The sequence below is a fragment of the Aythya ferina genome (genome assembly GCF_964211825.1).
Source record: "Aythya ferina genome assembly, chromosome: 2".
In the NCBI taxonomy this organism is placed as follows: domain Eukaryota; kingdom Metazoa; phylum Chordata; class Aves; order Anseriformes; family Anatidae; genus Aythya; species Aythya ferina.
In genome coordinates this window covers 10399984-10427552 of record NC_140297.1, presented here as the reverse complement: position 1 = coordinate 10427552, position 27569 = coordinate 10399984, and the positions used below count along the sequence as shown (strand labels likewise).

General features: G+C 39.2%; 1 protein-coding gene across 2 annotated transcripts in view; it reads left to right on the top strand.

Moving 5' to 3' along the window:
* The first annotated feature begins 1667 nt into the window (after window positions 1-1667).
* PTPRN2 (protein tyrosine phosphatase receptor type N2) overlaps window positions 1668-27569 on the top strand; it is a 649793-nt gene continuing 623891 nt past the window's right edge. For both annotated transcript variants that reach the window (XM_084509497.1, XM_084509495.1), the window contains exon 1: window positions 1668-1885. In XM_084509497.1, the coding sequence (XP_084365623.1) occupies window positions 1759-1885 (127 nt within the window). In that variant the 5' untranslated portion in view covers window positions 1668-1758. The remainder of the gene's footprint in view (window positions 1886-27569) is intronic.

Below are 27569 nucleotides of genomic sequence, written 5' to 3'. Positions count from 1 at the left end.
CAAAACATCACCCATCCCTTTTGAAAACCTTGGGCCAGCACCCAGCAACCAGTGTCCATATATTTTTTTTGAAATTTCTGTTTTCCAAATCAAATATTGTTCTTGATTGCAGCCAAGATGCCAGCCTTAACCACCCAGCAAAGGAGGGGACTTTGCACTAAGCTCTAGAAACCATGACTTTTCCCTAGCATAGAGGTTCATGCTATTCCCTGAGTAAAACAGGAGTCTGCAACTGTTCATCAGGGCACCAAGAGCTGTAAGAGCCCTGTTTGGGCCCTGCAGACCTCCACGCAGCCCTGTACCCAGAGCCTGGGGCAAGGCTTGCCCCTGGGCCACCAGCTTTGGCCTAACCACCTCACGGTCCCAGCTGGTTCCATTGTGGTGGCTGGATGCCGTGTGCTGACCCTGGTCCAGCTGCCACTTTTGTGAGCAAGGAAGAAGGTGGGAAAGTGGCTGCAGAAAGCCCTTCAGCCACCCCATGCTTTTCCAGGATCATTTTGTTCTGTGGGCTTTCTTAATTTTCTGGTCTATGGCAAAGTCGCTTCATGTATTACAAATTTTAATCCTTTAAAGTACCTTTGAGTGTGTCTGTCATGACTCTGACTAAAGTCATGGATGAAGTTTGTCAGGGAGTAGAGAGCTGTTTACCTCAAGTATGAAGACGATTGGAAGAATCTGAACTTCAGCAGCAAGAGAGGAATTAGGCAGATGGATGTTGGGGTGACGGAGAGGGCTGGGACCCAGTCATCCCTCACAGCAGCATGGAGCTGGGTGTCCTGTCCAAACACAGATCTCCTGCCAGCAAACACAGCAGCTGTGCTATTTCAGCCTGGGGACTGCAAATTGCTGCGTTGAGGACTCAGTATGTGACACTGAGAGTTTGTGAGTGAAGAGGTAGTCAATCACAGAAAAAGCATAGAAGCATTAAAGTTGGAAGAGACCTCCACGATCATCTGGTCCAACCACCACCCTACTGTTACTGTCACCCACTAAACCATGTCCCTAAGCACCACGTCCAACCTTTCCTTGAGCTGCCCCAGGGACGGTGACTCCACCACCTCCCTGGGCAACTCATCACAGTGCCTGACTGCTTTTTCTGAGAAGAAATGTCTCCTTGTTTCAAACCTGAACCTCTCCTGGTGCAGCTTGAGGCCCTTCCCTCTGGTCCTGTCACTGGTTACCTGTGAGAAGGGGCTGACCCCCAGCTCCCCACACCTTTCTTTCAGGTAGCTGTAGAGGGCAATAAGGTCTCCCCTGAGCCTCCTCTTCTCCAGACTAAAAACCCCAGCTCCCTCAGTTCCGTGTTTGTGCCTGAGCCCGCTGCTCCCTCCCAAAGGTAGACCCAGTGCTCCCAGTCCCAGAGAGGCTGGGGATGGGGACGGGAGGTGGAGGATGAGGGGACCGGCGCCTCACACCCGGGGCAGGCTCAGAGCCCCCAGGGGCTCGGGGGCAGCCCCAGGCCTCGTCCCCGGTTCTCCCCGAGGGTCCGGGCGCCCCCGGGCGGGGAAGGAGGGAGCCGGGAGCCTTCAGCAGGCAGCGGGGAGGCGGTGCCGCCGAGCGGGAAGGGGCAGCCCCCGCCTCCGCCGGGCGGGCCGGGGCGGAGCGGAGCGGAGCGGAGCCGGCTCGGCGGCGGTCGCTGTCCTGGGTGTTGAACCGGCTGCGGGAGGAGGCGAAAGGGAAAGCGGGCGGCATGGAGTGAGGGGGGCCGGCGGCGGCGGGCAAGGGAGCGGCGGGGAGGCAGCCTGCGATGGGCCAGGCATGATGGGGGCGCTCGGCTCCGTCGTCCCTCAGCTGCTGCTGCTGCTGGCGGTGCTGCTGCTGCTGCAGGTCGTCGCCGCCGCCGCCCCGCGCAGCCAGCCGCCCTCCGCCGGCGAGGCGCGGATCGGTGAGTGGGGAGCGGGGCGGGGGGCGCAGGGGGGCTGGCGGGCAGCGGGGCCGAGCTGTTCCCCTCCTGCCCTCCCTCGGGAGCTGCCGGCTCACACGGGCGGCCGCGCCCGTCCTCCGCTCACCTCACGGCCACCGGCATCCTCAGCTCGCCACCGGGCTCCCCGGCTCCCTCCCGGCTCGCCCGCGTCCCAGGGGGATGCACCGCGGGGGGGGACGAGGCTCTTGGGCTCCCCTCAGCGCTGCGAAGTTCCAGCGAGGCCCCTGAAGTCGGGGTGGTGCAGTGGGGAGGCAGCCAGCCTTGAAGCGTTTGCCCCTCGCCCCAGCTGAGGAAAATGCAGAACCCTAGGCCACAGACCCACGGCTTTTGGGGGTGACCACCGCTCAGTCATTTTGCTGGAGGTGGGAATCAGCAGGGCTGAGGTGGTTAAGGGTGGTTTAGAGGCATCTAAATATACCCAGTCCAACCCCACGAAGACCATTAAGCAGCCTCCTTCTGCTGAGATGTGCCCAGACAAACCCCCTCCTCTTTTAGAGGACACCTTCTGGATTTGACATCTAGAGGAGAACTCCCCACCTGCTAAAATCCTCCTCATGAGCAAGGAGGGGTCCTGAAAACAAACTCCGTGCATTCAGGGTCGATGCTGTTCTCCCCTGTGACCCTCCCAGGCAGTCAGTCCTCCCCTTGCACTGAGGCTCACCAGAATTGTCTCCAACGATACGTGTTAACACAGTCAGTCTCACTTCACTTGCAGTATCTTCCCCAAACTCACCTTAAACCAAGAAGGTCGTAACTTGTTTTTTGTCCCAGTTTAAGAGCTACCTAGAGTGGTTATGGAGATCAGAGAGTGAAAGCTAAACTAGCTGTCTCTAAGAAACCTTTTCTTCAGAAGACAAAATATAAAATGACTTTCAGTAACAAAGCAAGCCTTTCACAAAAGTATCCTCATGTATGCTCTGTTTATTAAGGAAGAATTAAAATCAGCTGACTTTTTTTTTTTTTTTTTTTTTTTTTAAATGAGGCTTGAGTCAAGTGGCAATAAAAATGATCTATTAAATGCTTGCTCTAGTGAAGGTGGTGATGCAAGGTTTTAAGGAGAAACATTTTGGACTGGATATACCCTTCCTTTCCTTCTCTCTCTCCTGGTTGCTATAGATATAGACTGTTTCTCCTAATCTTCTGGGGAGAAAGCTTGCATAAAAATACTGAAAGTAAGAGCTGCAATTTTTATGTTTAATAATAATGTGCTGGGTTATGCATTGTGCTTTCAAACTAGCCAGATTTTGATTCACTCTCCCTGAACATGAACTGCCAATCAATCTGGGTCACAAAATATTTTTCAGTGTGTTGTAGCTACAAAGCAATGTTTGTGTGTTTGTCACTTCCCTGTAGCTTCCCTGTGCTTCTGCCTCAGCAAGGATGCCTGCCAGCCTGTAAAGGCTGTCCTTGGAAAGGAGTGGGGGCAGAGCAGGCTGCATTTACACAGTGAATCCGGTGGTCTAGGAGGTATGGTTCAGAGATCTGTCAATAGCAGTGAAGCAAGTTCAACCTTTCTACTTCTGTCTGGGATGGGGAAATATCTGATATCTCACAGTTCTGGGTTTATTGCATGTGACAAGAAGGGTTTATTGCATTTGACAAGATACAGGAAAATGTTTGCATTGCTGAAACTGAAACAGTTTTAGCTGTCCCTTCTTTTAGAGTTCCCTTCTTTCTTTTATCGACCAGTGTTACCAATCTTAGTAATCTCGAGTTCGAACTATCTATTATAGTAGATTCCATACAACTGTAGACTGCAATTTTTAGGCACAAAGAGGAGATGCAAATGTAATTTTACAAGGTATCTGAGTCTGGGGATTCTTTATGGTTATAGGTGGAAGATACCCATTTAGTTTCTTCTTGGACAGTCCCATTTTCTTTAACTGAAAATTAAACACATGCATTATAAAACCTCTATAACACGTGCTGGAAACTGCTTTAAAAGCCATGTAACAGAAACAGTTTTTTTTTTTTTTTTTTTTTTTTTTTTTTTTTTTTTTGTATTAATTTGTTTCTATTAAGTGTTTCAGAAAGTCTTCCTAAAAGCTGATTCTGAAGTAGAAGTTTATGATCTTTATTATTTGATGGGGTGTTTTCATCTTATTTTGTTCTTTTTGTCTTTTTTTTTTCCCTCAACTTTTCTCTGTGCTTCCCATCATGGTAGTCATCTCCAAATGGCGATCTGTTTCTTTTGTCACATACTTACAAACTTGTTTAGGAAATTGGAAGTTTTAAAGTCATAATTAAATAAAATAATGTATCTTTGGATTTGTGCTTCTTCTGCCTGTATAATTCATGAGGCTTTGTAGATTGTTCCTGTGAGGAGGTGTTTTTATAAGATGCTATTCTCAACAAGAGCACATATTGTTTTCTGCTTCTTCCATTTCTTGACATTTATAGTAGTTTTTAAAATGTGAACAAATAAGGAAAAGTATGGCCCTTCTCTCTCTGCCTCTTTCCCAGGTTTAGCCCAGGAAAGATATTATCTTTCCACAACAAAAAATACACCGAGTACATTTTAGTGTTCATTAGTCTTTGGTGAAACAGCAGGACTGGGAATTTAATATTCTAAATTAATCTTTATTTGTTTATAAAACACAATCCATTTGAGATTGTGGAACTTTTTAAAAAGTGTTTTACAAAGTAATCTTCTGTAAACAATCTATCCCAATTATGCCTGCTAAATTCTTCAGACTTGGATTGTTCTGCTCCTGTAATGATGGCTGTATAGATTTTTTTTTTATAAGTAACTTTTTTATTAGCAGATGATTATGCTGAGGAATAAGTTAAACTTAAAATTTTCGTATTTAAACTTCATAGTTAAACTTCTAATTTTTGTAGTAGATATGCTGGGTGAAGTAGAGACCAAAGTAAACTGTGAACATTGATTATCAAATTATTTCATTAGTCCTAAAATACTTTATAGTAGAAGTCATTCCAATATATACTGGTATATACCATATATCATTCTGATATATACTGGTAAAGAGAGTAAGTCTGGGCATGCTGCAGTGCCTTTGCGTTGACCTCTAATGTGTAAAATGATGCGTATAACCTTCAGTGAATGCGAGTATACTTTGGGAATAGAAATTAATCCTTTGTGCTGCTCATCATCCTGATTTTTTTTTTTTTTTAATCTGAAGTTTCTTCTTAAATGTGTACTGCTGTGGAAATTTCTAGAAGCATTTGTTCCATGAACCATGTAAGAAGTTCCTTCAAAGTTGTATTCAAATCATCATTTGCAAATTTCTGCCAGTTGCATGCCTACGGTTTTAATTTTTAACTAACAAAAAGACAAGTTGGTCAAATTTCATCTTATAAACATGTAAGATTCTTTCAAATCCATAGCTGTGAGCGTGTTACATTTCATTAGAATTTAAATGAGGTTGACTTTACTCAAAGACTTTTATATAACGTTGCATGTAAATTGTAGGACTCTCAAAAAGTGCAGTGTGAATGTTTAATGGTGGAAAGAAATAATTTCAGCATAGGTTAGGAATTTCCTTTGATTGTAGTTGAACAGAAGTAAGAAATAAGAACAGGGATTTTATTTACCAATGGTGGAAAGAATTTCTTCAGTGTGGATTCTTACATTACAAAAGGATGAAGTAAATAGTAGGACAAATAACAAAATAGAAAACCTTTGGCTTTGAGTCAGTGCTTCAGATATGATGCAAAGGATGTCGTGATAGAGAGCCTTTGCCTGTGGCTGTTGCATGGGGAATGGCAAAAATGTGGATCTTGGTTTAGTTCTTATTGGGTGGATGTTACCATGACAAAATTAACTTAACTATTGTTCTCATTTCTCATTGTCAACTATCTTGGAGAGCCATGGCTGAAACCAGACTTAAATTTTTCTTCCTGCCACAACTTTGAGCTGAGCTGTAGCTCACTGAAGTCAATGTCAGCCTTCCCATTGACTTCCACAGCATTTGGATCAAAATTCCAGTTGAGTCTTGCAGCAACTGGCTGAGAAAGTTGGGAATTAGTGTTACCATCTGTTCAGCAGATAGAATTGCTTGACTTTGCCATGACAGAGTAATTTGGGACTTCTTATAGGCACGGAGTTATTTTGGTATCGTATTGCTTTGATATAATTATCAATGATATGTAATTTATGGTACAATGGTAGCAAAGAAACCTAACAAGACAATAATTTAAGTAAGACAGTGCTATGTACTCATAAAGTGAAGGATTCAATGCAAGAATTTTCCCTTCATCAAAAGTATTTACTTGCTTTCTTGTATTCTAGAAACGTTTCTAAGTAAGCAGTCATGTTAAAAAGCAATGCTTATGTCTATCTTGATACCAAGGTATGTGTATCTGCTAGTTCAATTAAAAAGGAGATAAGAATATGCATGGATTTTTTTGGCATCAGGTCACCACTGTTCTACACTATCCTTTCCAACTTGAAATGTATTGTCCACACCTTCTTTTACTGTCATCTGACTTGTATTTGTTGAGAGGGTCAAATAGACAGGAAGTGAATTAATTCATTTATAGGTAAAAGGAAGTCATTGCAGGGTGTTCTGGAGGTTGTCCATAGGATGGGATTTCTAGAGAGGTTTTCTTCTTTTATCTGATTACCTGATTGAGAGAAAACAGATGAAGTTCTGGAAATACAAGCTCCTTTCTGCTTCGCACCTGAGCATACTTAAACATTTCTCATTGTTGTTTGGTGAAGTAAAATAGTATTTCTACTTGTCTTACTTCTTTTTTTGTTACCGAGGAAGAATACCAGACCCCAAAACTTCATCATACTGTACCATCATCATGCCATGCCATCAGTCAGTCTACCAAGAGGAAATGAGGTTACTCTTAGCTGTTAGATCCTGGAATACGTGGGCAGTTCTGCTAACAGCAAAGGGTATTTGATGTTGACACGTTGATGATAAATAATCAGTTGCCTGTGAACTTTGCCACAGTGAACAGCAATGTTTTTAAACATCAGTGTGGAGAGACTGCCCTCAGTGAGAAAAGGGCAACTGCAGTCCCTGAAGGCAGTGGAGGCCACTGATAAGTGGGGAGCTGAGGTTTGTTGATCAGGTTTACATTGAGAGCATAAGAATATGATCTTACATTTAGGTGATTGGCTTTGGTCAGATATATCCAAATCCACAGGAAGGAAGCCCAAAATAGTATATATGCCAGCTTCCTCAAAACAATAAATGTTTTGACCTCACTGTAAGCCTAAAATTTTGAAAAACCTCTGAAGCTATTCTTACAAGTACCGGATATTTAAGGTCTTGCTAAAATCCGTGTTAGTGTTTACAAGCAGATTTAGGAGGGCATCCAATGAAGACTGAAGGAAAGATCAACCTGGTCCTGGTGATAAAGCTGGCAAAGGATGGAAAGCATCCAAGAGGGAAAGGCCACTGCTAATCTCCGTTGAAGACAGGATGCTGAGCTGGATGTGCCGTTGGTCAGGCTCAGCATGGTCATTCTTGATAAATTTAGGAAGTTAAGTAATATTGTTGCTGGTGAAATGACTTTATGTTTGCAGGTGAAGAACAAGCAGGTGAAGATGCAGAAGAAGAAGAGACAAACAGCATGTTTTCAGGGGAACAATCAGAAGAGAGGCCAAGGAGTAGAGGCATTTGGGGAATGTGGATGTTTAAAAAAGGAAATGAGAAATGAGGTATTAAAGTAAATGCATTGCAATTGAAGGTCATGAATGAAGATTAATATGTTGTATAGGCTCTACAAATATGTAAACTGATGACTCGATGGGGTTACTCATTCTCATAGAGGAGCCAGTCAAACGCAGCAGCAAAATTGAGATGTTCAATGGGCCTGATGGAGGCATGAGAAAATGAGGCAAGGTGACGGGAAGGAAAAGCAGAAACATCAGTTCATTCATTTAGGCCAAACCTATGGCCACAGGGGAGTCAGGTAATGTGTGTAGACTGTGAAAAGTTGTCTGGGGATAGCAAAGAAGGATGAAGTTCTCCTAACGTGAGAGCTGGGATTCGTCTAACTAAATGTGATTATTTGAGCTAATCACTCCAGGTACCTTTTAACCTAGATCTAGTTTATACATTTCAATTTTTCTTTCCCAAATGTACATAGCTAACACGGGTCAGATAAATATCTCCCAGAATGCAGCTATTCCTTTCCACTTGGTATTGTCCTCTGTTGTGTAAGATTCCCAGGACAGGGAGACTATCTCTCTGGCTATAAATATCTACGTGGTTGGTATTGCATCATAACAATGCAAAAATCAGACGCTCAGGTTATGCTTGGGGAAAGGCAAGCACACCTGGGGAGTCATTCACCTTTCTTCCCCCAGTGAAGAGAGCCTAATGACTTAGCTTAAAGTGAAGGTAGGTTGGGTGAGGATCACCTCCTGTATTACTTCAAAACCACAGGCATGACTTTGAGATGTGTAGGTCTCACCAGTAAGCTGGTTAGGAAGGTCCTGTGATTTGTCAAGCATGTTTGTCACATAAGGGGCTGAAATGAGTAATGCTGCTGAAGGACTCCACTAGACCTGGAAAATTTTTTCCTTGAGACAGTCACCTCTGGTAATTGCAAACAGATAAAAGTGACCTATGAATGAGATGGAAGAAATGCGCAGACTGGACTGAGTGAGTAAAGGAAATAAAGCAGGTAAATGAGCAGGTAAATGGTCTGCAGGTAAGATGATAGAAAAATGTGGGGGAGTCTGGTGGTGGGAGAGCTGAAGGAAGGCACCATGGGACTTCCTAGTTTTGGACAGTCAAGAGAGAGCATGAAGGGCACGGAGGTTAATGTGTCTGTAGGATTACTGAGTTTTCCTATGTGAGTTTTAGGGCCTTTGCTTTGAGGGGGGTTGGGATGACTCTATTTTTATCTCAACAATTTCACAGTGTCAATAATACACTATAGCATTCCCAGTAACAGTAGGGCATTCAGAACAGCTGTGCTCATCAAAAACTTAAAAAACTTTTTTTCTGAAAAGATTAGCAAGGCTTAGCTTTATAGAATTTATTCCTTTTGAGAAGGAATTTTTGAGAAGTAAAGTAGCTTAGGAAATTACTGCATCCTATTTTTTTCTAGAGTTTCTTTCAGTGCAACATACTTGACAAGTACTAAACAGTCTGCTGATGCACAGCCTTTCTCAACCGGTAGTTAGCACATAACATTGCATACCTACTTTGCCTCAAACTAATAAGTTGATAAAACAAGCTATTTTAAGGTGTAAAAATCAGTAACTAGAAGTTTTAAGGGAAGTACAGCTGGCTGTAGTGGGTGTAAGGTCTTTTCTTTCAGTCATAGCTTAACAGCACGCAATGATGGTTACATAAGCTTGAAATCAGAGCCAACAAGTACAAGGTAAAGCAGAAGGATGTACATGCCTCCCAAAATGTAATATACTTCCAGATGCCCTCAGAGAAAATAATGCAAGTGAGACCAAGCATGCATTACATAATGAGCTTACAAAATTCAGAAAAAGGCAGGAACACCCAGACACATGTAAAAAACTTGTTTACCCTCCTCCCCATTTGTCTTTGATCTCTCAGGCTTGCACCTCAACACATTCTACAAAATACCTTACCAAAATCAATCTTTGGTGCTGAAAGATAGATATTTGGGATTTCTGGCACATCAACATTTTCTGTTCCCATTATTCTGCAGGAGATAATTACCTGTCTATCTCTTGCTGTCCTAAGAGGGCTAAAGATATTCTTCCTTATTAACATTCTGGTCTGCACCGAAGGGCTATCTTTCCCCTAAAACTTTCTAAAGGTGGTTAATACAATTCAGCTGAACTCAGAGCAGTTCTTTCTGACAGTTGCTTTACTTGGAAGGTGAAGGTCTCATCCTCAGGCCTGATGACGAGTTTGTGTGCTAAGAAATGGTCTGTGTTTTTTCAACTATTACCAGGCAGCAGCTTTGCAATACAGAATGTTTGGCAGTAGCAACTGTTTATGGTATTCCTGCCAGGAAATGCTTGATCTTGCCTTTGGACAGGGTATTGGTTTTGCTGAAATGAAAAAAAAAAAAAAAAAGTCACAGCTTCTTTCATGAGTTATAGCAGGACTGATGTTAGTGCTGGTATCCCTGAAATGGCAACAGGGAGGTGCATTTGGGGATAGAACTGTTTTATGCTGATAGTGCCCCTGAATTCTCCACAGCATGAAACTTTGACTTGGGTTGTCCTTATAAAGGAGAGTCTCCTATTAACCTGAGCTCTCTGTCAGAAAGGATTTGGAAGTCAGATTTCATATTCTATTTACTCTTCAGATGTGAATTATAAACGCAGCAGCAAGGATGATAATCTGTGATTAATGGAGATAAGACACCACCAAAGAATGTGAATGTTAATTCTATTTTTAAAGAATATGGACATCATGGTGTATTTCTCTTGCAGAATGATTTGTTATAATTTATACTTTGGAATGTGGAATGCTTTATTTGCTATCTGATATGATAGATGTTAGGCTATCAAACATCTTCAGTGAGCTATTGCTCTTATCATGCAATCTTTTCTAGATTTGAGCACAGCTCGGTATTCCAGTATGGAGTTAGTTTCTTACACTGGCAAAATATTGTACCCAGCTTCTTCTGTGTCCTGCCCTCATGTCTTCTCAGACTGAGAAGACTGTCACGGCATCTCTGCATGGATTATAGTGACTGCTCCCATTTGTTGGAGGAGGCTGTAGTCACCAGGCACTATCCTACTTCTTACTTTGTCCTCAAAGAAGAAAGAAAGGAAGAAGGAGGGGAAGTTGGGAATTAGGCATCTCTCATGGGTTTCTGGAAATAGACGAATGTTAATGAAGACAAGATCCCAAAGTAAATATCAAGCAAATGAATGAAGGTGAACACATCTTGGAGTTAGTGACTTGGCTGACAGCGATAAACCCCAAAAATTCTTCAGCAGAGTGTTTTCCGTTTAGATTTTTGATTTCATTTGATCATATTGATTCATATTTAAGAAACATTTTTTTTTTTTTGTTTATTTATTTTTTGCAACACTTAAAATCTGGGGTCCAGTTCTGCAATGTTCCCTTTCCTTGAACTGAATGAAATTTCCGTGTGAACTGAAATTCCAAAGATTTTAAAATACTCTCGTTAGCACTACCTATCTGAAGGTTTATTTTGGTTAACTGGGTCAGCTCTTAGTTATGATTTACCAACATGCATTACATTCAGGGGATGACTTCCATGGGCAAATTGCAGCAATAAAAGTTGCTTATTCAAAATGAATGCAACAATAGTAAAAACAAATGTTGAAGAAAAAAAAACACAAAGTTAACTACGATCTTCTGTGCTGTCTGTTATTTTCCATCTTCAGAGTGACAGAAAAATGAAACGTTCTTCGGAAGCAATTACACTTTTAGGCAGGATAGAATTTATAATGCTATAATCAAACAGCATTTAAAAAGCAGAATGGGAAGGCTGTTTTAGTACTCTGCGTGTTTGGTTTTATGCCACCCTACCAGACAAAGATCTACAGTTGAGGGCTTTTTTTTTTCCCTGTCCATTTGCTTTTGTTTCTCTGGGTAACACCTGCTCTATAGAGTTGGTAATCTGAAAGTAAATAACTGGGAAGGGAGGAGGAAATGGACACAGCACACAAGCTTGAGAATAAACAGCTGTCAAATGGCTGACATTTTAGAAAGCAGAGCACAGCTTTTATGAAGGATCCGATCCAGCTTGAATGGAGGATCTGATCACACCCAGTTGTCAAATTTTCCTAATTAAATAATTACCTGAGAGGATTTTAGAACAATACATTATCATCTTCAGGTTGTGGAACTGTTTTTCTAGTTCAGCAGATAGGAAGGAGCTCTGAAATTTTCAGCTCCCCAGTGCCGGGCTGGCTGTGCAGCTGGCTACTAGGATCATAGTTGTGCTGCTTTCTCTGAGCTTGCAGTTTAGGGAGGTTTATGTCATGCAGTATGAATTTTATATAGAGAGAAACTAAATTAAATAGGAGTGTGTGTAAACAGAGGGAGGGACTCATTTAAGCCTCAGTATGGAGGTGCCAGAATGTGAACCGAGGTGTATGTGTGTTTGGCCACCTATTGCTTGTTTAACAGGGTGGTCATCTTTTCCTTATCTTTCTTTTTACCCATCCTGTATTAGGGTAGTATTAGCTGGCTTTCAGGTGAGGGTTCATCACTGCATGAGAAGACTCTGCTCCCAACAGAAGTGTAACATCCAGCCTTTCATGAAGAGCTTCACCAGTTTTCCTGGAACTGTTCAGTGTTTGGTGTAAATGAGAACTGTTGCAGGTCCAGTTCCTTCTGACGTTGCTGGTTTTAGTCCAGAGTTCCTGGATTTAAGGTGATTTAAGACATCAGATGTTTGAACAGGGTTTGCCTACAGCTGTTTTTATAGAATATGATTAGCTCTATTTAAGATAGGGTATTAGCAAATAAATATTTGAACATTGTCTTTCTAGCCAACTTTCCATCATCTCTTTTCCATTCTGGAAGACAGCCTTCCCTCAGGAGCTCCCACATTTTCCAGCAGGTGAAGAATCTATCTGCCGTGGTTTCTGTTGAGTGAAGACTCATTCTTACCTTTTTTTTTTTTTTTTTCTTTCCCACCCTTGAGTCCCTTCAGCTTTTGTCAGCTGTGCTAACAGAACTCTGTTTGACCAGCCTCACCATTGCTGTGTAACCTTTGGAAAGTCCTTCCTGGTTTGTAAAAAAAAAAAAGAAACCATTTGCTGCCTGCAAATGTGACACTTCCTGAATACACATTAGATAAAGTACATAACTTGCTTGTAAAGTAGAGCTTCAGAAGTTAATTATACAAATGTGTATAAATGAAAGCAATGAATTCTGATAGAGACATGTGGGAAACACAAAAACAGAAAAAAAAGGGAAGAGAGAGTGTTAGGAATAAATAGCCTTTAAATGTGACAAGGTGGAAGTTGGCATAGTGTCATCTCTCTGTTCTGCTGGAGTCCGGACACAGCATCTCCTCTTCCTAGTCTTCGAAAGTAAACAATCAGTAAACTAGCGGCTCTGTTGTAAAGAGATTAATTTCATTATGTACTTTCTCAACACTAGTTCATTCCACTGTATTTTACACACTGTTTATGCACACCTATTTTTAGTCACATTTCATTTGTGAATAATGCATCAGGTATTATGATGATAGTTTTTTTTCGTGTCATAAATCACTAGAGAGCTGTTTCTATAATAGTTTGTTACCTGAAAGCTATGATTAAGCCTGCCTGTTTAATTTTGATTCTGATTGCCTATGCAAATACTTAGGCATATTCTTAACTATAGGGAAGTGCTCTTGTCACTTAGGAAATGGGACTGCTCCCCCCTTTTGCTTTCACTGTAGGTTACAAAGCAGTTTTGATTATACCTTGAATTTGTATATAATCAGGACTTTGTTTCATTTGTATTTGAGAACTTTAACAACATCCAAATTTCACACACTGGAAGAGTCTGTAATAACAAATTTCACAGTGCTGTCACCCATGTGCATCTTTAGGGTTACTTAAAGAATTTGTGGTATTGCCAGATAAGATAATTAGAGCAGGGTTTTTAAATTGAGAATAGGTACGAATTCCTCAAATTACTTTGAATCTGCTATTTGGAATGCCTTCTGCAATAACAATACTTTGTCTGTCATTTACTTTGTTCTTAATTGATATGGCACACCACTTTAGGATGAGTTAGAAGCTTTGGTTTTCATTCTCCTCTGATGGGTAGGTATCTGGTGACATCTGGGATGGGCTGTAAAAACCTACATTTGAGAAGATGCAAATTAACCGAACATATCTCTGAAGGAGGATTAGTGCCAAAACTGATGCTTTACAACTGCAAGAAACCTGAAGGAGTTTGTTTCTCCTCTTCCAAAGCTGATCCCCAGTATGCACATTGCCAGCTCTCCCTCAAAAGAATAACTTTAACTGGACCTTAAAGATCAAGGAGAGAACACCAGGTATCTTGTAGTTAGAGAGCAAATAAATATACGTTCCTGTGATAATCTCCAGATGAATGAATTTTGTATTCACTCTGCAATTTCTCAGTTCATATATTATCTATGTGTAGTTATTCTCCATATGTGAGAAATTGGAAATAACTTTTTATTCTTGGTCTCATCTCAGGAGGTGCAAAGTTAAATCTGCAAATACATCTTTTTGCAAATGTAAGCTTTTTTTTTTTTTTTTTTTTTTTTTTATGAAAATTGTACATTGCTATAGAATTAAAAATTATTAGGAATTTTCCCTTTGAGGCAATTGAGAATTTTCTCCGCAGAAGAGAGACCACTGGGTGGCTGTGGGGAAAGAAAGTAGGACAGAATGCAGCAAGTGAGAAGTCATTATGGAAATTGCTAAAAACTTCAGTCACCTTTTCTGCTGCATTCTTATCCATGCTGAATATAAACTTGATTCCTCTGAGGAGCTTCCCTGTGCTTTTAACTTGACCCAGAACTCTCTTAAGCTGGTGTTTAAGTTTAAAGAGCTTGTTAGGAAGATGATAATGTAGCGACAATAAAGTGATAGTTTTTAGGTTTGATAAAAAGCCTGAATCTTTTCCAGATTTCACAATAGGAATTTTGTCAATATCACATGGTATTTGTGGGATGAATTATCAAAAAATAGGCAAGTGGGGCAAAAAGGAAAGGGATGATTTCAGATAATCACTCTTGCTTTAAAATGCTTATATACAGTAACATTTTGGCATTTTGACTAAAGGCAGAACAATCCTGAAGCAGGTAAATATTCTAGATGTGGCTAAACACAAACTCTCCTAAAAAAAAACAAGATTTAGTCCCAGAAACTGAATTGGAAATGATGCCAGAATTTGCTCATTACCCCCGAAACACTAATATTTTATAAGAAATAAAATTAAGTCAGTTTTTAGTAGTAACTGTTAGCATAGTGCTAAGTATTTCTTGCCACTGTGGGCAGAAAATACACGAGGTTAAATGTTGTGTTTTCAGAACTGTTCCAGCCAGAAGTCTGTGTCTCTATCAAAGTGCTCCCAGTGGCTTCCCATAGCCATGGGAAGTACAAATATAACTTTGGCAGTACAAAAAATGCCATGCCTTTGTATTATGCTTTGGATTCCAGTACACGTGAGGATGTGTGAATGGAAAATACATCACATTAAGACAGAAGACAGATTTCACATATTGAGCTGGATTTTTCTATACATTGAAGCGATCCCATCACTAAAGCCTTCTGCTTGATGCAGAAGGAGGCAGTATAAAAATCTGTAGCAGTTCTGTATGATAGCATGTGAAAGCTATTGAAATGACTTTAAGTGGACTTTAGAGTAAGCAAAATATAGGATTTGCATATACCCTTCAGCTGATTTGTTTGCCCTTAGAATTAGAAAGGAATAGGTCAAGGATTTGTTTTATTTCTTGTTTTAAAGACTATTTTTTATTAGACCCTCTGTCTAATTTTGGAGCAATATTTCACTGCTCTTCTATGAAGATGCATTCCATTCATAAAATTATGGTTTCTGCTTCCTGCAATGCTTTTGTAATGTAGAGGTTTTGAGTGAACACCGGTGAGGTCCATCCCTGTTCAGTTTGTAAGAATTTGTCAGCTGCTAGTCCAGGGTACTGGATTTTGCACATAGAAAAAAATGTATAATTAACAGCAGAATCTTTTTTTTTTTTTCTTAATTCTGTTAGCTTAATTTTTCCCTCAAATTAGTGTGAAATAATAAAAGTGAACAATCATGCATAAAATTTGTATGTAAATATGAAATATATAATAGCACAGTGGAGATATGTAACTGATTAAGGTAGAAATGAGGTGCAGTAGGTGTATATTTTACTGATTTACCATGATCTTACACCAGATTGGAGGATACTGTAACCTTGGCTGAACCCGTTTTTCATTGCCTTGGTTTATTTTCACAGATGAACCAAGTCTGAAAAAATAGTCAGTTGTGGAAATAAGCAAGCAAAAGATGATAATATTAACAGAAAGTCAAGACAGCTTTACGAAGATCCATTACTGTTGTGTAACCTCAAAGACAGTTTAAAAAAGCAGAACATTTGAAGGCTTCTTTAAAGAATGAAGGTGTGAGATTTTTAACTAAACAAGAGCATCTTTGTTCTGTGTAATAGTGCTGTGAATTATATGAGTAGGCAATTTAAGACAGAGCAATTCCTTGAATCTTCTGGCTGTCAGAACAGGATTGTTAAGCTAAAATAAACCTACAAATATTGCTTTCTTTAGAATAAATACAATGCAACAGAATAAATACATTTAAATCCTCACGCAAAATTACTAATATCAGAAAATCTGTTGTTTTTCTCATCTTTGGCTGTTGTGTAGAGGTTATTTGAGCAATGACTGAGTTTTCGCTTGAAGAGCTAGAGATTTCAAATTGCCCCCAGTGCTATCACATACCGCAGAGCTGCTACTTTTAACTTTTTGAGCCATTAGGTTTGTGTGATACTTGGATTAAAAATGCAGTGTAGGTACTGAAGTTATGTTTTACAGGAGCAAACAGAACAAGGAAATAAATGTTATTTTGTGATGATTTTTACTCTCTCTATATATTTGCTTTCACTCCTTAATTGCAGCTGTGAATGTTGTTTGGAGAGGTTTAAATTTTATATGTTCAACATTTGGAATTTTTTTCCTTAATGGGACTTTCTCATATGTCAGCACTTGGGTTTGCTCCATATCATAATTGATCTGACCTATTTTACGTGTCTGCTTCAGGGTGAGATGAATGGTACTCCAGAACCATTTGGCTAAATACTCCTTAGCTTTCCATCGCCTACTGAAGAAGCACAGGGTGGGTGGAGGCTGTATTAAAGGCAAAGTGTAAACTCCCATCCAAACTTTCTAATACATCTCCACGATTTTTTAAAACTTGAGATCCATATCCTGCCTTCAAAAATGGGATGGTTTGCATCCTTCTTAATGCTGTCATTCTTAGCAGCATCTTTGTTGCACCTTAAAAAACATGTCACATAAGAGATGAATGTATTCTCAGGCATAGTTTTAAAAATGTAGAGAACCAGAGTAATAGGAACTCTCTAGACAGGTGGCATGATCTTCCCTCTCTTGAAGTACATTACAGCTTTACAACAATGAAGTATATTAAAGTCTGAGATTAAATTATGGGCTAAAGTTGCGCCAGGGGTGTTTTAGGTTGGATATTAAGAAGAACTTCTTTACTGAGAGGGTTGTGAGGTGTTGGAATGGGCTGCCCAGGGAAGCGGTGGAGTCACCATCCCTGGAGGTCTTTAAAAGACGTTTAGATGTAGAGCTTAGTGATATGGTTTAGTGGGGACTGTTAGTGTTAGGTCAGAGGTTGGACTCGATGAGCCTGAGGTCTCTTCCAACCTAGACAATTCTGTGGTTCTGTAAATAGTATTTTTGAAAAATCAATTATTTTGATTTCTTTAAGTAATCTTTTTGATTTTTGTATATATATATATATATACAAATACATATATATATATTTTGTATATATATATATATTTGTATATATATATATAATTTTGTATATATTTGTATATATAACATATATACAAATATATACAAAATCATATATATATACAACTATCACATATATATATACAAATCAATATATATATATAAATAAACAATTAAAGAACAGTTTCTCAAGAAAATTCTATTTATTAACTCTAAACTGAAAAGATACATAGGAATGCCAGTTTGTTTCTAATCTCAAAAAATCATATTGGCCATGAAAAAATGATCATGAAAATGTACCAGTGCAGACACGCTTGACTGAAAATATATTCCTTCCCTCTCATTCTACTGTACAACAGACTTCATGATTTTATAATAAAGCTTATTTATTTTACATTGCCACTGAGTATTGGCAGTATCAGGAATTTTAAAGACCTCTGGAAAGATGTACTTTCAGCCTAAAGGGGTTGACAGATTAGGTCAAAAATGTAATAAATGCAAGGATTCAGAAATTGCTTAAATGAATAGTAGTATAAAGATGGTTAACAACATGCTGTTTGCATTAATTTATTTTGAAGTCACGACAGTGAATGCTCTTCTGTAGTAAGAGGAGTTTTTTTTCAGCTCATTGGAGAAAGGCGACTTGTTATTTAGTTGTGTGCTGGCAACTCAACTGCACTAGGTGAGATAGGCTGCAAAACTCTTTGTAGGTATGGGTAAGGACTGAGCATTGGCCATGACAGTCACAAAGGAGCGTGTTTTAAGCTATGCATTAACAGATAGAGGAGAAGCTCTGTCGAGTCTTAGAGAAGAAAGTCCAAATGTATTAGCTGCATGAAAGGAAAGAGTGAACAGGGTGATAAAAGCAAAAATACAAGAAGTTGGAGGACTCAAGTTGGGTATTCGAGGAGGGGTTGATAAGATAGGAGAGGAATACTAGGAAGCAGATAATGAAGAGATTTGAATGTCAAGTGGTCATAGAACAGGATTTGATTTTTGTCTCCTGCTATGTGACATTAGGCAAATCATGAAATTTCTAATTTTATTTTTTTTAAGAGCAGATGATGTAGATAATGCTTGCATACCAAGTAGAGGAGCTGTGGTGCCAACTCTGTTAGTGATGCAATGTAAATGAAATATTTGTACTAATTTCAAAAATACTTGAATGAACTTAGTAAATGAGTTAGATTTACAATTTCCTTGACCTTGTGCTCTGTTTTTCAGTAGCACCAATTTACATATTATGCCATAATCAAGATTTCTGCAGAGCTTGACTTCTGTATGTAAAGCTTTTTATTTATGGAAGGTAAGTTTCTGCAAGGTGCATTTCTGTAAAATCTGTAGGCATACAGAAGACATAATGAGAAAGACTGCATCTTTTTGGACTTTACAATCTTAAGTTTTTTCTTGACATACATAGATATGAGATTATTACTAACTCGTACATTTAGTGTCCCTATTCATTTAATTACATTAGAGAAACATGCAAAATAGTATTGTCAGCTGATGGAAGCAACCCTTGCATCAGCTGATGTATTGATCTTTTTCCCAAATAAGATTCAAACCTCAGTGTATTGCCACTAAGATGTGCTTGTAGTGGCACATTTTGTAAAAGCAGAATAAAATATGGCAGAGAGAATGCATCATTCTGGTGGGAACTGCTAGTTTACGTAGACCATTTTTGTGACAAATGAGGAAGTTGTAATGATTCAGGTTTGCCAAAGACAGAAGGAAATCAACTGCTTTTTGATAAATTGCATAAAAGCAGTAATTTACTTAAGGTTTCACTGTAGAGGTTGAGCCTGAGTCTCCTGAATGCAGCTTTGGAAGAGGAAAATATTCAAACAGTTCAGGAAAACAATGAATTCTACCAATGTCCTTCTTACCTGTTTCTCATGTGCCATTTTGCAGTGCTACTTGGTACCCTTTTTTAATTTACTTGGAACATATTCTTCCATGGTTGTATGAAATTCTAATCTGCACCACAGACAGAGCCCATAAATTGAAACTGCACGGGGAGTTTCAGCAAGAGACTGCAGTTCCTTTTGTTGAAGGCAGAAAATAGCAAAGAATTAAATCTGGTTGTGAGCAGTGTGTGAAGAATGGTTGTGAGTGAGGTCCCTGAGGATTTCACACAGCAGTATCTCTAAGCACTGCTGTTTATGGTTTCCATCTGGCTACCATACAGTGTCTTGTGCTGGTAGATGATAATCAGACCTGGGTTTCATGCACTTTTTTTTGGCCTCTCATCTGGATTACAGTGGGGTAATACACTTTGGTTTAAACTTACTGTTTCCTAATAGAGAGAGGGTAACACAGAATGTGATGCTGTACGTATTCATCTACAGTCTGAGGTAAGTTCATGTGGGTTGTTTTCTGCTTTGAACGCTGGTCAGACCTACAGGCCAAGCTCAAAGTCTGTATCTTTGTTTACCAGGCACTCACCAGCCAGTTTCCTGATCCTCTAATAATCCAAGATATGCAATGGCTCCACCACAGATGTAGGATGAGGACCGCTGGTAAAAAACTGCTTCTCAAAGACAAATCTTGTCTGTACAGTGGAGAGAAACTTTGAGTAGTTTGAGACTTATACAGGAAATGTGAAGGAAGACTGAGAACCCTCTGAGAACTGTCACATGCTCTCCTTACGTAGGTTGCACTCTTTTATTTTCTATCCATTAATACAAATACTCAGCACAGTATGCTCGTCATTTCTGAAAGACAAATAAGCAAAAATCCACCAAAACAAATATCTCAGGAAGTGAATGAGCAAGAGTTAGAGACATTTATGAAGAAAAAATGAGAGAGAAGCAGAGAGAAAACAATTTCCAGAAGTTATATGTTAGTCACATCACTTGACATGCACTGGAAAGCAATTGGACATGACAGCAAACCAGAACAGATAATGATATAGAGTTCTTCATAAAAATAGGATGGAGCTCATATTTGAAGATGATAATCACTTGAAAAAACTTACATTGTATTTTCTGAATATAATATTTTATGCAGAATGAGTGCACGATTTAGGAAAAACCTATATCTGAATGCGTGAAAATGTGGGACTGTTGTTTGGCTTAGTAAATTCAAATGAAAATGGTTATAACTGGGTTTGTTCTGTTTCTCTCATCTATAATGAACAACTTGCAATTAATATTCCTGGTATATTTATTACAATTATCATGACTAATGATTATGAACCAAAATGCAATTATAAGAGGCAGTGCAATAGAAATCCTCTCTATACCTGTGCAAAAAATGGGTTTTGAAACACGGAAGTTCGAGCTGAAGAGAGTTTGGGGGGGTTTCCTTGACTGCAGCTATGGAGTTCTGGTAAAAGGAGGAAATTGATAAATTTGTCAGGAAAAAGCCATAGTGAGTTGAGGAAACTGAAAGCTGAAGCTAAAGAAATTCATCGTTAAAGATGAGTGTTTTTTAATCACTGGGATGACAAACCATTGAACTGATTCAAATGGAGCATATGATGCAAGAGTTGTACTCACACAGAAATCATGGACTGATTGCAGAGGGCACCTGATGACATTTGATGACATTCTCTGGTGTTTTTGATGTGTTCACCACGGTCTTTTCTGACCTTGAAATCTCTAAATCATGCTTCTGTTTATCATTAGGGAGCATTACATGTCACATATCCCTGTGAAATGTATTCTGTATAGATCTTCCCCTCTTCGCTGTTCCTGCACTGTTGGTACAATGTGAGTGGTGGGACCTAATAATTCTTCCACAGCCAAGTGATTTCACGGTGCTTTTATGATTTAAGCAAAGCAATTTGTGCTTGTTCTAAGTAATGGGTTCTAAGAAAATCTGGCCAAACTTACCAGCAAAACAAAGACAGGAATGCTGATCAGTTTCAGTCAAAGTCTTCTTTGGTTGCAAAGTGCTGTTTTGTTTTGAAGTCTTCTGTAATAGGATGATGTGTAGGAAGTTGGTTCCGTTGACCAAGTTTGTATTCATTATTTTTGCATCGACTGCTTCCAGTCTTATATCTAAATGTTACTGTTTGTGTACAAATTGCAGAAGAAAAGGATGGAGGTCTTCATATTCTGTTATAGTGAGTGCTAACTAAAAGCATTTTTTTATTTGTTCCCTTTGTGCTATTTTTAAATTGGTGTTTGAGGACTTGATCCTAAAACAGTCAAGTCAATAGGAAGAAGATAAATTCTGAAGGAATAAACCAGAAATAATTCTTTAAATGAACAGTCATCAGACTTCTTCCTAGCTCTTGCTTTTCATCTGTCCCTGGATTCTTCCAAGGACAGATCTTGTCTGGAGGACTGTGGTTTTCATCTCTGCTAGAACTTTATACACCTTACTAAAATCTGTCTTTGATGCTCTGTCTTAAGTAACATGCAGCAGCCACATGATGCATTGGAGTTTCAAGTAAGCAGTAAGTCACATGAATCCAAACTGGTGTGAGCTACATGTTGGAAAGGCAATGCTAAGATGAGAACATTTAGTAGTTTAATGTTGAAAAACAGAATCAATGAGGATTACCTTCTAGCGGTCTCTCATATGTCACTTGCAGTGCTCAGTCTAGGTTGCCACATTTTGGGACAGACAGTGAAATCCTCAACATGTAGCAGTTTTCCATGTAGGTAGGTGTACGTATGTGTGTGTTACTGATACTGAAACCCACTCCAAGTTCTCATGCATTCAAGCACTGGCTCAGTAGTGCTCACAGCTACTCACTGTTTTCTTAAACACCCTCTGTGTCACACACACATGTACACTTATGGCTTCTTCAGTTTCATGTTGAGATTCACCACCAGCACTAGAAAGCATTGGAGCCACCACTGGATTCTTCTGCATTTGTCTATTGAGTTCCCTCTGCAGGGTTTGGGGTTGCATAATCCAAGTATGGCTGGCTGGTCTTATGGTAACTGGGATCGAAGTCACACAGAGAAAAATTACTTATCTGAATTTGAAATATCACAGTAATATCTTTCGACCCTAAAGCACTAAATGGATTTTGATTTTTTTTTTTTTTCAATAGAAGAGGGATCATTATTCTTTTTGGCCTGCTTTTTTTTTTTTTTTTTTTTTTTTTTTTTTTTTTTTTTTTACTGCAGTGCAGCTTTTTACACCTTTTTCTGCAGCTTTCCGTGATGCGTTGCTCACTGATAAAGCCAAACGTATCCTGTGACACCCAATCAGTGCAGGATCAGGCCCCTCATCTTTCTTGTGCTTAGAAAGGTCTCCTCATAGCTCACCCTTGCTGTTCAAAGCCTCTTAGTCTCTTAGACTTGACATTGGCATTTCTAAGGCTCTTAGAAATGACAGGGAAAATAACGGGTAGACAATGCAGTAATAATAACAATAACCATGCCCAAAGAAATGTGAAAAGATGTTCCCTGCCCTTAGCTTGTTTGCATTAGAAACATGTTACATGTAGCAACAGCAACAATACATATTTATTTATATATATATATATAAAGTATGCCTTTTAAGTCATTTTCTGTGAAAGTATCTGTGCTATCAAGACAAATGGGCCATAAGTCATTAGGAGGTGTGGTCTAATTTACATGCAGCTCATGTCACATTTTACAAGAATAGATTAAATGCTTTCCAGCAGCACTAAACTTTTCTTGTTGACAGCAGGAGCAATTGTGGTTCGCATAATAAAACTGGTTATATAAAATAATTTAACCGTATCTTCCTTCCATTTTACAATGCAAGAGTTTGTGTAACTGAAAATGTCAATAAGGAGATAAATGACTGGCTTTCACAGTGAAAAAATCATTGTATAATTTTCTCATGCCAGAAGATATAGCAGATATCTGTAAAAAAGTGAGACAAGAACAGCTATTTTTGGAGCAGCAGAGGTTTCTTTTATTCCGTATTCTTTGGCATTTTTTAAATATAATAAAAACTTTTTTTATTTTTTTTTTTTTCTAAATATTGAAGTAATGAAACTACTGAAGATTTTCTATCCTTTTGAAATTATTAGGAGATCTCTGTGATAGTGATGAGGTCCTTCAAAATGATGTGCTGTTCTAGTACGTCATCCTAAAGGGATGTCTTTGTAGACAGAGAGTTTTCATGTGTGGCCATCTTCAGCTTGTTTGAGCTCATGATGCATAAGTGTCACGGCTGTTTTGCTAAATGACAGGAAATGTTGAAAGCGAGCCAGAAAATTTTAGATAGTAAAAACGGGAAATAAAGAATATATTTGATGATCATTAAAAAAGGCTGCTAGCTGATATCTGTAAGTGCATGAGAGAAGCCTTGGAGAATGCTGCTGTGTGTCTGGACTTCTGATCAGTGTTTTCTCTTCAGGCAGTAAGGAGCTGGGATGTGTCTGTGGCAGCCCAGGTAATCCAATAAGTACCACCACAGCCATAATCAGACCGGGAGGATGATCAGCCTGCCCCAAACGTGTTGTGTGACCAACAGCCAGGAGGCACACGGGGACGTTCCAGCAGAGTGGGGGCTTTTGTTTCTTCCATAGAACTCCACACTGTAGGTACCTGGGATGATAAGTGACACAAATGATAGTTAAAAAGGTTTGGAATTGTCACACCCATTATGTACAGAATCTACTTAAATTTAAGATATTGTTTTTAAACTGCTTTAATTGAACCATAATAAAAGGGATAGAGCAACGTAAATTATTAATGACTGAGGTGTGACGAATTTATGTTGACCTGAAATTAAATTGTTTGATTTTCAAACATGCTTCGTTAGGCTAATTTTTAAGAAAAAAATACAAACATTTCATAGGTAAAAATAAAGCTGGAAATGAAGAGTTGGGGGTTTGGGTTGTTGAAGGCAATTAGTGCAGGTCTTTTCTCTCAAAGTGTTTGTAAAAGGGTGTTTTTAACCAAATTCCTCCCATTGTCTTTGATAGGCCTAATTGCTGAGATGGAGCATAGCAAAAAGCACTAAACACACTGTGATTCCTCCATCAGGACAACAAACAAAATTCAGCTCAAATAACTGTACTAGAGGTGGATTTATGAAATCGAGGTTGCCTTGAAGTAATTTGGTGAATTAATGCTTCCGTGAACTAGTGATCTTGTAACAACAAGCTTGTATTGTTTTATTTTGCCTTGTTAATTTTAAATTGTGTAAGAAATCCATGCTTTGTATATGGATGATATTTGTGCCAGCCAGCGCCAGAATGAGATTCCAGGATCACTGCTCGGAGTTCTCCTCGGAGAAGACAATCACATTTCATTCTATCCAGGAGGGAGAATTACAAGCAGCTATCAGTACTGGAGGCACATACTTCCATTTGAGTGGTAACTATTTTTAATTGCTGACAGTTAACAATTCCCTGGAAAGAAGAAACACCTATAACCGGTAATTACAGCCTCTTCACACCCTGCAGCCCTGGAGGATTCTAGCTCCCACCAACAATTATGAAATCTGGCACTGCTGGACCATGCTGCGTATTAGGTTAAACCCGAGTAGCTGTCAGGAAGGGGAGAGATCATGCCCAAGACAGACAACCAAAGTAGGGTTACCATTCCAAAAAGCCTGAGAATTGCTGCTTTACAGAATCCTAGAGGCGCAGATTGGAATGAGCTGTCAAATCCAGTTTTTCACAGGCTATTGTTGAGTTTATAATAATGAGGTAAAGCCTACCTGCAAAACAGGGTGAAGAAAGAGAAGATTAAAAGAGACATTGAGCTCCACTGACTGAACTTGTGGGCAGCAAGAAAAAAGCTGAGTGAAGTTTTTATACACTTAGCTAAAAACTCTGTATCCAGCTATTATCCAGCTAATAGTAAATGTTTGAGGTCGATTTTCTTCCTTTCCTTTTTTTTTTTTTTTTTTTTTTTTCTTTTTTTCTTTTTCTTTTCCCCAGAGCCTTATATAATAAAGGCAGAAACCCAATAATGGATTACTTGAGGTGGCCCTTACAGAACAAATTCCATCTTCTGTAGATACAGTTCATTGATGGGCTGGCACTATGGACATATCAATTTGAGAGTGATGCCCAAGCTTGATGTTAAAATAGATTTGCTTTATAGTAAAGAGCAGGAAATTAATTGCATGAAAATAGCCTCTGCATTTTGCTTCCAGTAAGCATGGCTGTTTCAGCTTCAGAGCAAATTTTTGCTACTGTTACAGATCTACACTCACGCTTAGTTGCAATGCAAATAGAGGTTCACCATGCCTGGAAAACAGATGCCAGTTTTCCAAGTGTAAACAGCGCAGAAAGAAATCCAAATGAAGGAGGCAAATGGATGTACAGTGCCTGGCTGGAGGAGTTATATCAGGTTGACTGGATCACGAACACAGACTGAAAGAATTTAATACGTGACAGTCTGAATCAGTGATTTGGAAGAGATGGCAGATGTAGCCAGAGACACCTTGGTAGCTGAAGGACTGAACATAATGTTTCTGACCATCTGAAAGTGCTCTCAGAAATGGTAACTACAGGCTATGTTTTCCTTCTGTTGCAGACAGTATGTACTTTGTCTATTATTCAAATTTGGATAAAATTGCAAGTGTCTATGTGCATTTTCTTCTTCTGCCTTCATCTTCCTACAGGAAATATACACTTAATTCAAATATTTCTGTCTGCTTGGAGTGAAGGACAGTGATAAAACGCTGAAAGGCAGGAATAGCAGTTTATACTATCAACTCTCTTTGTTTTGCTCAAGGAAGGACTTTATCAGATGGCTTTTGATACAGATTTATTTTATTTTATTTTATTTTATTTTATTTTATTTTATTTTATTTTATTTTATTTTATTTTATTTTAAAGAGAATAGAAAAAAATGCAAAATACAGTCTGTTGAGGTGTGAAACCTAATACAAAAGCAAAGTGAGACAGACGGTTTTGCATAGATTTTAGATTCTTACTTGACTGGCAAAAATCCCCCGAAAGTCTCCAGTGATTTAGTTCTAACTAGTTGACAGATGTTGAATGATCTCAGCAAGTGTCTTTGTTGCTGTTCCATAGTAAATATGTAGCAGACTGACTGTTTATAATCTCTGTAATAGGGGATTTGTCAGTCTTTCTTTATTACCTCTGAAATGGATTAGGAGAATAGTAAGATTGCACTGGTTCTTTTACAAACCTAAGAGAGTTAGATGCTCATCCTTACTGGGAATTTTCATGAATAAATATGTCTTCAGTGATTATGTTGAAAATATGAAGACTACTGGCTTTGCTTCAGCCTTCTCTCTTTCTCCTCACCCTGCTAGATCACAGTTTCCACTCTTTCGAGAATTACTGGGAATTACATTCATCCTTGGACAGAAAGTGCCAGCATCTTGCTAGAGCCAATTTACAATTTTAAGTCTGCTATCAGTGAGGCAGTAGTAATGAAGGTGCAGATCTGGCTGGCTGCATAGCAGAGGTCTATATTTCCACGGATGTGTGTTTTTCCATCTTTTATCTTTACATGTTTTTTATCTTTTCATGCTTTATTAGAAACGAGTTGAAAAGATCAACATTGACACACAATGTAACGCGATTCCAAACTGGAAACCATTTCTGTCTTCCTTGCTGTAGAAGCACATTGGTGTTCAGCTGAAAACCTTCAGCTAAATCTAGCCAAATATAAAGCAGTGGCATGAGAAAATATACATTTTAAGGGATTAATTAGAAAGAATTACATAGGAACTGGGAAAAAATAAAAACAAACCCCACAAAGAGCCATTAGGCATATCTGATCAGCTAGAAGGCAAACATGCTGTTTGACCTACATCATAAACATGTAGGGTAACAATAAACAACCCCATAGACTAGCCTGGTTAAACCACAGTGAACTGTAAAAGGGGTGCTCAAGATTCAGGTTATTATTTGAAAGTGAATGAATGATCTTGCGGTTCTCCTAAGGAATCCAAACCTGTTTGTATTTCTTACCCACTAATGGGAAAAAAGTTATGCGGGTTTGTTTTTGTGGTATGGTAAGGGAGCAGAAGGCAGTCAAAATAATTTATTACAATGAGAATAGGCTGTTTTGCTCAGGAGATAGACAGCTCACAGCGAAACACAGAAGTGAAAGCAGTGTTAAGACCATCACAGGAGTAAGGTCTCCCTGATTAACTGTTTATCTGAAGAGACATTCGCAGCCTCAGCTCTTCCAAAGTAGCAGCTAGAAGTTATTGCTGACGGATTGGTTCAGTGCTGTTTGGGAACATGGAAGATGGCTGAAAGCCAGAATGAAGCAGCAAGTAAAACTGTTTTATTTACTGATGTATTAAGCGAACTTCAGCAACTGTTGTTAAAAGCTTTGGATGATATCCAAGGCTGAAGACAGGAGTGCTGTTGGCTCAGGAGAATAAGGAAGCTTA